The sequence below is a fragment of the Cervus elaphus genome, chromosome 21 (genome assembly GCF_910594005.1).
Source record: "Cervus elaphus chromosome 21, mCerEla1.1, whole genome shotgun sequence".
NCBI classification, from domain to species: Eukaryota; Metazoa; Chordata; class Mammalia; order Artiodactyla; family Cervidae; genus Cervus; species Cervus elaphus.
This window is the reverse complement of record NC_057835.1, coordinates 5072440-5084709: the sequence shown is the minus strand read 5'-3', so window position 1 is coordinate 5084709 and position 12270 is coordinate 5072440. Positions and strand designations below refer to the sequence as shown.

Genomic DNA, 12270 nt, shown 5'->3' with positions numbered 1-12270 from the left:
TTGTGCTGAACCAGGTGGGCGACTGTCTCAGAGGTTTTCTCTCGCTTTTGCCCAAACTCCACCTAACAAAGTTCTGAGAGCTTGAAAAAAAGGCATTAAAAAAAAAAAAAAAAACAAAACTGGAGCCAGGGCTTCCCTGGTGGCTCAGTGGCAAAGAATCTGCCTGCCAATGCAGGAGACATGGGTTGGATCCCAGATCCAGGAAGATCCTACATGCTGCAGAGCTACTAAGCCTGTGCGCCACAACTATTTAGCCTGGGAGCCACAAAGGCTGAGCCCACGTGCTGCAAATACTGAAGCCCAAGTGTCCTAGAGTCCATACTTCTCAACAAGAGAATCCACCACAATGAGAAGCACACACACAGCAACTGGAGAGCGGCCCATGATCCCCACAACTGGAGAAAAGCCTGAGCAGCAACGAAGGATGGAGCTTCGCTGTGACAAAGACCCAGTACAGCCAAAACTATACAAACCAAAAAAAATCAACTAGCCATAGCCACCCCGAGGATGTGCTAGAGGAGGGAGTGGGCAAAGCTGGGGCCGTGGCCAGGACACTAGCCCTCCTTGTCCGAGTCAGACGGGCAGTCATGGCACTCATGTCACAGGGCAACTGTGACGGCTAAACAGCTCAGCGACCACAGAACCCTCAGACTCAGCCTGGCACATGGTACACGCCCTCACAATGTGCCATGTGTCTGTGGGAGAATGGGGCCCAGGGTGGAGAGAGCCAGAGGCACTGAAGCAGCTCCATCTTGGGAAGAGCTGCAGCAGGCGGGCAGGAAGCGAGGAGGAGGGTCGGGGGCGGGAGGTTGCAGTCCTGAGTGGACACCAGGTCCTACCTGGTGCCCGAGCCCTGGACCCACTTCTCTGGGCTTCACTTCACATACATCACAGACGCGGGTCTGAGGCTGGTTTCTTGGAGGGCCCTGAGCTCAACTGTCCTGACTCCCCCTCAGGCACCAGGCACTGCTGTGGGGAGAGGCCGCCCCCCCTGTCGACCTTTCTTGGTGGGAAACCCTCCTCTCCTGGGGAGGCGAGATGAGGCGAGCAGACTGGGCTCCAAGGACAAGAGCATTTATTGAAGCTGTGAACTGGGGCGCAGGGGAGGGTCTGGGGCGATCCGGAAGATATCCCATCTGAAGGGCTGCTAGAGCCCAGGGTCAGGAGGCAGAGCCAAGGGCCGAGGGGGCAGAAGCTCTCAGAAGGCGATGTTATCCTCATAAAGCGACAGCAGCAGCAGGACGGTCCAGCCGCCCAGCAGGCCAACGTTGTGGAGCAAGAAGAGGAGCCAGGGCCGCTGGTCGCGCAGGTTCAGCATGGCCGGGAGCTAAGGACGGGGCCTGGGTCAGGGCCGGCTCAGAGCGCCCGCCTAGCGCCCGCCCGGGGCAGCCCCAGACCGCCCGGCTCTGACCATGTCGCAGAGCGCCACGTAGAGGAAGAGGCCGGCGGCCACCGCCAGGATCCAGGTCTCGCCGTCTTCGCCTACGCCGGCCGCGAGCGCAACGTAGAGGCCGATGAAGGCCGTGACCGCCGAGGCCAAGTTCAGGAGCAGCGCGCGGCGCACCGACAGCCCCGCGTGCAGCAGGGCTGCGAAGTCCCCTGGGGCGGACGGTGGGGGTGGTTTAGTCTCTCCGTCGTGTCCGATTCTTGAGACCCCATGGACCGTAGCCCCCCAGGCCCCTCTGTTCATGGGATTCTCCAGGCAAGAGTACTGGAGTGGATTGCCATTCCCTTCTCCAGGGGATCTTCCCGACCCAGGGATAGAACCCGGGTATCCTGCACGGCAGGCGGATTCTTTACTGTCTGAGCCAAGAGGCGCGGGCGGGGCTGGGGTCAGGTCGAGGGCCGCGCCCACTCCCCGACAGTCCCGCCCAACTGCGCTGCCGACCTGCCACACCCAGACCCCCGCTGCGGGCAGGCGCCGCCCCCGGCCGGCGGGAACTCCGCAAGGCTCACCCAACTCGTGGGGCACCTCGTGGCAGAACACGGCCAGCGAGGTGGCCAGCCCCGTCTTCCAGGAGGACAGAAAGGCGGCTCCCACTGCCAGCCCGTCGGCGAAGTTGTGCACCGCGTCGCCCAGCGTGATCACGTAGGGCAGCAGTCTCAGCTCTGCGGGCGCGGCGGGCGTGGGTGAGCGTCTACCCTGGTCCGCTCCTCCGCCCCCGTGCCTGCGCCGCGAACCGAGACTCTGACCCCCAACGGTCCGGGGCCTCCCTCAGGGCTCACCTGGGCTCAGTCTCCGGGGCTCCGGGCTCAGCAGCTCGGGGCTCTCCTCCTCCACCTGGAGGGGAGACCGGGTCGGGGGGCGGGCCGTGTAGATTAGGCTCAGGGCGGGAAGGTGGAGGAGGCACGCGCGGAGCCAAGTCCCCAGATCAGGCCAGGGGCGGAAGCCCTGGAGGGGTGACTGGAAGCACAGTCAGGGCTCCGCCGCGGGGGGAGACGCAGGGCAGGGCGGGCTCACCAGGTCTGCGCGAGAGCCCTCGTGGAGCTGCTTCGGCTGCCGGAGGTTGCTGGGCGCCAGCTGCAGGGACATGCCATGGCTGTGGCCGCCGTGACTGTGGCCATGACTGCAGGCCCCATCCTTTGGGTCCTGCGGGGACAGCGGCTCAGGATCCACCGAGCCTCCCTCACCCCTCCCCGCACCACGTCCAGCCCCCAAGCACCTGACCTCAGGGTCCAGGGGCAGCAAGAGGTTGAAGAGGCTCTCGAACAGGAAGAAGGCATAGAGCCCACCCAGCACAGCTAGGAGGTGCCAGGTGGGCTGGAAACCAGGGTCCTCCCCGTCATGGGCGTGCAGCCCCAGCACCTGGTGGGGGGGTGGGCAGAGGACACTGGACCCGGTGCCTTGGGACCTCCTCCTCCCAGAGAGGCGGGTAGAGGGGTCAGGGAGGGCCCTGGCGGGCTGGGGCAACCTTAGGCATCAAGTGCAGGAGGGCGTCACCGGTGAGCGCGCCCACAGCCATGCTCAGGAAGACCTGGATGACGTAGTGGGACGTGGTGCTACATCTGGCACAGCTGAGGAGCACGAGCCCGAAGAGGGAGCACAGGCAGGTCAGCAGCGTGGCCAGGGAGCCGTACAGGTACCCTGGACAGGGAGGACAGTAAGCGCCTCCCTCCCAACCGTGGCCCCTTGCTTTCCTGGGAGGGGCGTCCAGATCGAGTCTGGGAGGAGCAGGAGCCCCCTTCCAAGGTTGCAGCCGGTCGGGTGCAGTCCTGGCCTTGGCTTCCTACTGGCCCCTGGCCTCAAGCCCCCATCCTCTTCCCTTGCAGTACCCCCTTCTCTGTTGCCCCTCCATCCCACTGCCTGGTCTGCCAGCCCTGGCCCCGGCTCGCTGCAGCCCAGCGGCTAATTTCTCCTCCCTTTTTGGTTCCATCTCCATGCTGCCAGCCCCTTGTGCACTGCTGTGCAGGCGCAGCTAGGGAGTAGGGTGAACACTCACTCTCGGCCTGGTTGAGCCGGTCCTGGGTGGGGAGCGTGGGCTGAGGGGCGCAGGCCCCGCTGAGTTGCTGCTGGAGCAGAGCCGGGCTCAGTCGGGCCCAGTCGTCCGGCGTCACCCCGGCCTGCTCAGACATTCCGTACACAGCCATGACGTCTCGAGCACTCAGGCACAGCTAGGGCGGGGGTAACAGATCTGGTGTTCAGGGCCCTGAGTGGTCCATGGGCCCCCACCTCTCTCCAGGACTCGGGCACATGGATGGCTCACCGTGTCCCATGCGCTGGCACTGCTGTTGGGGGCGGCAAGGAGCACAGGGCCCTGGCCCTTTCCCAGAGGACTGTCTTCGCTGTGGCTGTCGTGGGTATCCGTCGCTCCGCCCAGCCCTAGGCGCTCCATCAAGGCCGCCAGCTCTGGTAGGAGGTGAAAATCCGAGTTTGTGGGCTCCAGCCTTGCACTCCCCAGGGGCGCGCATGCTGGGGTTCAGGGTGCTCCCTGGCCTGTAGCCCAGCTCAGGCCTCACCGTCCAGGGTGATGTTGGGGTTCTCGCTGCTGTGCTGCCGGAACACGAAGTCCACGAAGTACTGGGGAGTTGGCAGGGCATGGAAGCAGGCGCCGCTCCTGACATGGTCCAGCAGGGCAGCCAGCACCGGGCCGGGGCTGCCGGGAGCCCCCACCCCTGCCGCCTCCGCCAGCAGCTGAGGCAGGTCCACACAGGCCTGGGGAGGAGCCGGCCTCAGTGTCTCGAGCAGCGCAGCCACACTGGCCTCTCGCTCCGCTGTGCCTCTGGTGCCCCCGGACTCTGCTGAACCCCGGGCACCACAGCCATCCCCTTCCTGGCCCCGCCTCGTCTGGGCTCTTCCTTGGAGCCCCAGGAGCTTTCTCAGCCCCGTCGAGGATCAGGACCCTCTCGGGGTGCCCGCAGCCCTGCCTGGCTCAGTGGTGAGCTTCCACTTGTGACCCCCCAGCCCAGGGTCCCCCGAGCACCCAGAAAGGTGCTGAGGCCCAGCGCCACCCGAGTGGTCCCCCTTCTCTCAGGCCCTCTTGGGGACCCTCTTCCCCCAGTGCCTCTGGGCAGCTGGCCCAGGCGCCCACCTGCTGAGGAGCGGGCTGGCCAGCAGCGTGGGCCTGGATCCGCTGCAGCAGCCTGGTCAGGGCCGGGCTCAGGGCTTGAGGGCTCTCGAGCAGGACCAGGAGCTGATCGGCGCGGGCAGCCAAGCGGCCAGCCTGGACCTCGGTGCAGGTGCCTGCCGGGTCGCTGAGGTAGAGGGTAGCGGCGGCACTGAGGCGGGCGATGTGCCTGGGCTCCAGGGCTGGGCCCGAGGGGGCCCCGGGCTGCTCAGGCCTGCCCAGAGCCAGGGCGTCGTCCACAGACAGGCACTGTTGGCACAGGCGGGAGGGCGGGGGCCACACACGAGGGCTGCCACCTTCCTGTCCACCGTCCGCTCGCTCACAGGCCCCCACACTCCCCCATGACAGGCGGGCATACCCACAGGGGGTCGCCCCATCCCAGGGAGGTTTCTGCCTGGAGCCATTGCCAGTTTTGGGCTGGGGAGAAGGGGGCGCTGACAGGGTGGGGGCAGCCGTGGGATCCCAGAGCTGTACCACCCCTCCCCAGGGAGGGCAAGGGGCTCTGAAAGGGAGAAGAGGAAGGTGGGCTTGGGCCTGGGGGCAGGGCCCGGCGTCAGGCCACTGTGCGGCCCGCCTCCTGGAGTTTGCCCGGGCCCTTTGCAGCCAGCCTCGGCCTCGGGGTGGAGCGGCGGGCTTGGGCTGGGGCCGGACCGGAGGACCCGTTGGTTGGGGGTGTTACCTTTCCACACGGCCCGTCGGCACAGTGCACACGGTCCGCCAGTGTATTTAACAGGCCGCCCAGCGCCACACGGTCCAGAGCGCCCTGGCCCGAGGACAGCAGGGTCAGCAGACGAGCAGGGGGGGTCGCTGTCCCCGACGCCACCAGCGCGGCCAGCACAGCCAGCAGCAGACCCAGCCCGGGCTGGCCCAGGAGTGCCATGCTGCAGCTGCCCGGTGCCCTGAGCTCAGGGTAGGCCGTGCTCGCCTGGGTGGCTGCGGGCCGCAGGAGCTGCCTGATGTGGGACTGGGGCTGGGCCGGGACGGCCCGCCTGGCAAGGCTCTCCAGGCATTTCCTGTGGGGCCCTGTGATTGGCTGGCAGAGGTGTTGCTGTGGGTTAACCATTCCAGTGGCAGGTCCTCCCTGAGCCCAGGGCTATTGCCCAGGGGAGTGAGGTGGGGTCCCTGGGTGGACGGGCCTGGCTCACCCCTCAGCTCCTTCAAGGGTCTTGTTACTGAATGCAAGTCTGTGTGCATGACACATGGTGAGGTTGAAGCTTGCAGCAGAGGAAGGTTTATTGTGGTGCCGAGCAAGAACAGGTGACTCCTGTCCAAAATCCCTTAAATCTCTGGATGGCTTTGGGGGGAGTCTGCAATAGGCAGAATTTGGGGAGAGGGCTTTCTCATAATTGGTTGGTGGAGAGGTAGCGGTATTGCCCTGGGCTCCCTTGTTAGGCTGGGACCTTAGTCCTGGCAGAAAAGCTCCTGAGACCCTGCCCCAAGGCTGTAGTTTCTAAACCACCCTCCTTGGTTTCTGTGTCCCGCCCTTCCCAGATTAGCAGCTATTTGAACCTGACCTTTGGAATTCAGGAGAGGTCTTAGGGGACTGAAGGAAGCCTGTCTTCTGCAAGGAGAAATGGAGGACCTGGAAAGGATTTTACTGGGAAGGGCCCTACAAGGTGGAGTTCAGTTTCCATCCCCGCCCCCCCCTTTTTTAACTTCTCAATCTTGAGAACAGGTGTTGGACAAAAAAGGGAATAACATTTTGGGTAGAGAGCTTAAGCATAGACTTGGCAGAGGAACTTGGTTTTACGGGGACTCGGTTTCTGTCCAGGGTTGCTTCCGGTGGCCCTCTTGCTAGGGGCTGTCCCCAGGCCAAAGGCATCTGGGCCAGAGGTTCCAGGAGACCACTGGGCCTGTCCCCCACCCCACTGGAGAGCTCCTTGTTGGGAACTGATTCCTGTTGGACCCGCTGGCGTAATAAACTGTATTCCACTCTCTTGAGTGACCTCCGAGGTGTGTTTTTGACTCCAGATTCCACAACAGAATCAGAGGGAACTGAGATAAGGTACTGAGTCACTCTCCCTCTGTGGCCTCCAGGGAAAATCCCCAGGAAATGGCCAAAGCCCCACATAAACAGACAGGAACAGGAGCCAGGCCTCTGCCCCAGGCACTGGGCACTCCACCCCAGAAGGGGCTCCGGGGTGGGGAGAAGTGTGGCTCCCAGCCCTGCCCCTCCCTGCGGGCTCCCACTCTGGCCTTTGAACCCCTAGGCCTTATCTCTGCCTAGTTGGCAATCTGGGGAAAGGGGCAGACCCCAGGGAGCCAGTCGCCTCTGCCCAGGCAGGTCTCGGGGCAGCCTTGCCTTCTAGAGGGAGTGTTAGGTGGCCCCTTCCATACCTGATTGGACAGACCCCTGACTGACCCTGTGGGGTGTGGTTGGGGTGGGGGAGGAGAAGCTCCAAGGGAGCTGGGAGCCCAGGCCTCGGGACTCTGTCCCAGCGTTCCATGCCGCCCCGGCCAGGGCACCTGGCCAAGCAGGAGCCATGGGCGCAGTCCTGCCCCTCCAACACCGCAGGGTGACCTTGGTGGGCTCTGAGGGGGTATGGGGAAGTGGTGGGCTTGGGAAGAGCCTGAGGGTTCCTGGACCTCCGGTTCAATGAGGAAGGAAGCTGGAAAGATTCGAGTCCCCCTCACACAGTTGTGAAGTCCATGGGCTCAAAGTATCCCTTTTCCTACCCCACCTTGCCACGGCCATTGGGCCGGCTGGAGCTGAGCCCACCTCATCCTGCACTCTTCAGGCCTGGATAGCTTCAGGGAAAAGGTCTCAGCTCAGACATCTGGTCAGCCCCCCAGGTCCCATGTGCAGGCCTGACCCCACCAGCAGGCCCCCGGACCTCAGCGCCCGTCTGTGCGGGCCCACATTTCTCTGCTTCATGTCTGCCCCAGCCCCTCCTTCCTAGCCCAGGGCTGCCAGAGCTTGTCAGCAGCTTCCCTGCATACCTGCCTATCCCCGCCCCGCCCCCAGTGCTGGGCAGACCCCCAGGTCCCTCCTGCATCAGCCCATCCAGCAAGCACCAGACGCCTTTGTTCACTGCATGATATTCACAGCAGCCCTAGAGCCCATCCCTGGGTGGAGATAAAATGTGCTCTAGACATTTTTTAAATATGGTCTGGATCATCATTCTCCGTCTTTGGCTGCAAAGAATATAATCAATCAGATTTCGGTGTTGACCATCTGGTGATGTCCATGTGTAGTTTTCTCTTGTGTTGTTGGAAGAGGGTGTTTGCTATGACCAGTGTGTTCTCTTGGCAAAAGTCTATTAGCCTTTGCCCTGCTTCTTTCTGTACTCCAAGGCCAAAATGTGCCTGTTACTCCAGGTGTTTCTTGACTTTCTACTGTTGCATTCCAGTCCCCTATAATGAAAAGGATATCTTTTTTTGAGTGTTAGTTCTATAGGGTCTTGTAGGTCTTCATAGAACTGTTCAACTTCAGCTTCTTCAGCATTATTGGTTGGGGCATAGGCTTGAATTACTGTAATATTGAATGGTTTGCCTTGGAAATGAACAGAGAGCATTCTGTCATTTTTGAGATTGCATCCAAGTACTGCATTTTGGACTCTAGTTGACTATGAGGGCTACTCCATTTCTTCTAAGGGATTCTTGCCCACAGTAGTAGATACAATGGTCATCTGAGTTAAATTCACACATTCCAGTCCATTTTAGTTCACTGATTCCTAAAATGTCAACGTTCACTCTTGCCATTTCCTGTTTGACCACTTCCAATTTGCCTTGATTCATGGACCTAACATTCCAGGTTCACAAGACCAGGAGCTGACTGTGGCTCAGATCAAGAACTCCTTATTGCCAAATTCAGACTTAAAAATGAAGAAAGTAGGGAAAACCACTAGACAATTCAGGTATGACCTAAATCAAATCCCTTACGATTATACAGTGGAAGTGAGAAGTAGATTTAAGGGACTAGATCTGATAGAGAAAGTGCCTGATGAACTATGGATGGAGGTTCGTGACATTATACAGGAGACAGGGATCAAGACCATCCCCAAGAAATGGGGGGCAAAATGGTTGTTTGAGGAGGCCTTACAAATAGCTGTGAAAAGAAAAGAAGCAAAAAGCAAAGGAGAAAAGGAAAGATAAACCCATTTGAATGCAGAGTTCCAAAGAACAGCAAGGAGAAATAAGAAAGCCTTCCTCAGTGATCAGTACAAAGAAATAGAGGAAAACAATAGAATGGGAAAGACTAGAGAGCTCTTCAAGAAAATTAGAGATACCAAGGGGACATTTCATGCAAAGATGGACAGAAATGCTATGGACCTAACAGTAGCAGAAGATATTAAGAAGAGGTAGCAAGAATACACAAAAGAAGTACCCCAAAAAATCTTCATGACCCAGAAAGTCATGATGGTGTGATCATTTGCCGGGGTCCAACCTCAGCAGGATCCAGGGGATACCCTCAGGATGAACAGCATCGGGGAGAGAGCGAGCGAGCGAGAGAGAGAGAGAGAGAGAGAGAGAGAGAGAGAGAGAGATAGACGAAACCAGGGTGTTCTCTGCATACTTCTTTGTTTATGAGGGTCTTGTACATTATCGTCTGGCCTTGGGGCCTATTAACATTTTATGCAAGTCAGGTGAATGTAAACCTATTTTCTGTTTCTCTGGTGACCTTAACTGAAAAATAGCAGTCTCATAGGGCAACAGTACAGAGTAGAAGGATAACCTTGTTAACACAAAAATTAATCCTTCTGCAGAAGTTGTCAGTTGCATTTATCTAAGAAGTTTACCCCACACAGACTCTGCGGCTTCAGTGAGGCAGCCTCTGCCTAGCATTCCTGGCTGACAATTAGCAACCATCTCATTGTTACCACACTAGGGCTAAGTTCTTATTTCTCTAGATCTTTAACTATATTAACAATGGTTTCTATAACACAACCATAGCACATTAAAAGCAAAAACACAGCGAGCAAAACACAGCAAGCAAACGTCAACCCAATAACCACCTTTAGAATAATTTTTCTTATGTTTTCTAATAGGACTCCTTCACCCCTCAAAAATGCTCTATGTCTATTAGGGCTTTTATATAATCAGGTTCTTTATGCTATTTTATGATTAGGATATTATAAGCAATCATGTGTATTAGTACCAAGGGCATAAATGCATTTGGCTAACAAACTACCAGCAAAGGAGTTTAAATTAAAACATTCCTTTCACCCTGGATAATCTCATAAAATACCACCACCTGGGAAACTTATTGATTAAAGTTCTAAATTGATTCTTATTTGGGAAGAGATCGGGAAAGGCCTTCTGCCTGTGTCACAGAAATTAGGGAGTATTCTATTGAGGCAGGCATCAGAAAGACAGATATCATCTTTAAGGTGAGCGACGGGGGCAGCTTTTCGAAATCCCTGAAAACCTGATCCGCCTTGCCTGTCAGGCTTTCTCCTCGTGACCTTGTCATGGGTGGGATCTCGTGAGCTGGCCTTTTCGAAACCCCTGAAAACCTGACTCGCCTTGCCCGTCAGGTTTTCTCCCTCATGGCCTTGTCATGGGTAGGGTCTCGTGTGTTGGCTCCCGGCAATCATTCACCTAGAGCCAGACATCCTGGAATGTGAAGTCTAGTGGGAGGCCCACTACGAACAAAGCTAGCGGAGGTGATGGAATTCCAATTCAGCTATTTCAAATCCTAAAAGATGATGCTGTGAAAGTGCTGCACTCAATATGTCAGCAAATTTGGAAAACTCAGCAGTGGCCACAGGGCTGGAAAGGGTCAGTTTTCATTCCAATCCCAAAGAAAGGTAATGCCAAAGAATGCTCAAGTGAGCTAGTGAGTGAAAGTCACTCAGTCGTGTCTGACTCTTTGCAACCCAATGGACTATACAGTCCATGGAATTCTCCAGGCCAGAATACTGGAGTGGGTTGCCTTTTCCTTCTTCAAAGAGTGCTCAAACTACTCAATTGCACTCATCTCACACCCTAGTAAAGTAATGCTCAAAATTCTCCAAGTCAGGCTTCAACAATACGTGACCGTGAACTTCCAGATGTTCAAGCTGGATTTAGAAAAGACAGAGGAACCAGAGATCAGATTGCCAACATCTGTTGAATCATTGAAAAAGCAAGAGAGTTCCAGAAAAACATCTACTTCTGCTTTATTGACTATGCCAAAGCCTTTGACTGTGTGGAGCACAACAAACTGGAAAATTCTGAAAGAGATGGGAATTCCAGACCACCTGTCCTGCCTCTTGAGAAACCTGTATGCAGGTCAGGAAGCAACAGTTAGAACTGGACATGGAACAATAGACTGGTTCCAAATAGGAAAAGGAGTATGCCAAGGCTGTATATTGTCACCCTGCTTATTTAACTTATATGGAGTACATCATGAGAAACGTTGGGCTGGATGAAGCACAAGCTGGAATCACGACTGCCGGGAGAAATATCAATAACCTCAGATATGCAGATGACACCACCCTTATGGCAGAAAGTGGAAGAACTAAAGAGCCTCTTGATGAAAGTGAAACAGGATAGTGAAAAAGTTGGCTTAATGCTCAACATTGAGAAAAGTAAGATCATAGCATCCGTTCCCATCTCTTCATGGCAAATAGATGGGGAAACAGTGACAGATTTTATTTCAGCGGCAGACTTTATTTTTCTGGACTCCAAAATCACTGCAGATGGTGACTGCAGCCATGAAATTAAAAGACACTTACTCCTCGGAAAAGTTATGACCAAACTAGGCAGGATATTAAAAAGCAGAGACATTACTTTGCCAAAAAAGGTCAAGGCCATGGTTTTTCCAGTGGTCATGTATGGATGTCCGAGTTGGGACTACAAAGAAAGCTGAGCGCTGAATTGATGCTTTTGAACTGTGGTGTTGAAGACTCTTGAGTGTCCCTTGGAGTGCAAAGAGATCCAACCGGTCCATCCTAAAGGAGATCAGTCCTGAATATTCATTGGAAGGACTGATGCTGAAATTCCAATACTTTGGCCACCTGATGTGAACTGACTCATTGGAAAAGACCCTGATGCTGGGAAAGATTGAAGGCAGGAGGAGAAGGGGATGACAGAGGATGAGATGGTTAGACGTCATCACCAACTCAATGGACATGGGTTTGAGTAAACTCTGGGAGTTGGTGATAGACAGGGAGGCCTGGAGTGCTGCAGTCTGTTGACTAAAAAAAAAAAAAAGATGTACAACTTGAGAGTTGCGAGTTAAGTTTTATTTGGGGTAAAACGAGGACTGCACCCCAGGAGGCAGCATCTCAGCTCTGAGAAACTGCTCCAAAGTGGCAGTGGGAGAAAGTCAATAAATAAGGTTTTGGTGAAGGGGGAGTTCAATACCATGAAGCACTCACTTTACAAAACGTTTTTTGTTCGTCATGAGGATCTGATGTCACCATGAAGGGGTTTATTTAGTGCTTCTCTAGATGTGAGGAGATGCAAGGATTGAGATCATAAAATCTGTTTCTAAAAACATCTAACTATCTAAAGAGCTGTCCCACCAGATTCCCTGGAGCTCAGAGTGCCTCACTCCACCCTGAATTCCTTCAGGGGTTGTTGAAGGTCAACAGCTATAGCAGCATGGGGTTCAATCTCTGTAGAGGCAGATGGCAAAGGCCTTTGTTGTTCAGTCGTTGGCAAGGCTCTTGGTAAGCACCAATTTGTAGTTAACAAGTCCAGGGGGTCGCAAAGAGTTGGACAAGACTGAGCGACCAAACTGAACTGATTCTTCATACTTAGAGGTCTCTAGAGTTTT

At 56.0% G+C, this 12270-nt stretch overlaps 1 protein-coding gene across 1 annotated transcript; it reads right to left on the bottom strand.

Moving 5' to 3' along the window:
• Positions 1-1058: 1058 nt before the first annotated feature.
• SLC39A4 (solute carrier family 39 member 4) lies at positions 1059-6069 on the bottom strand. Its single transcript, XM_043879621.1, has 12 exons — positions 5245-6069; positions 4530-4814; positions 3958-4153; positions 3705-3847; positions 3441-3612; positions 2913-3085; positions 2669-2806; positions 2462-2590; positions 2227-2281; positions 1957-2109; positions 1412-1599; positions 1059-1327 (listed from the first exon to the last, which is right to left on the bottom strand). Exons 1-12 carry the CDS (start codon positions 5626-5628, stop codon positions 1199-1201), a joined length of 2145 nt encoding a protein of 714 aa, XP_043735556.1. The 5' UTR covers positions 5629-6069; the 3' UTR covers positions 1059-1198.
• Between the last annotated feature and the right edge of the window lie 6201 nt (positions 6070-12270).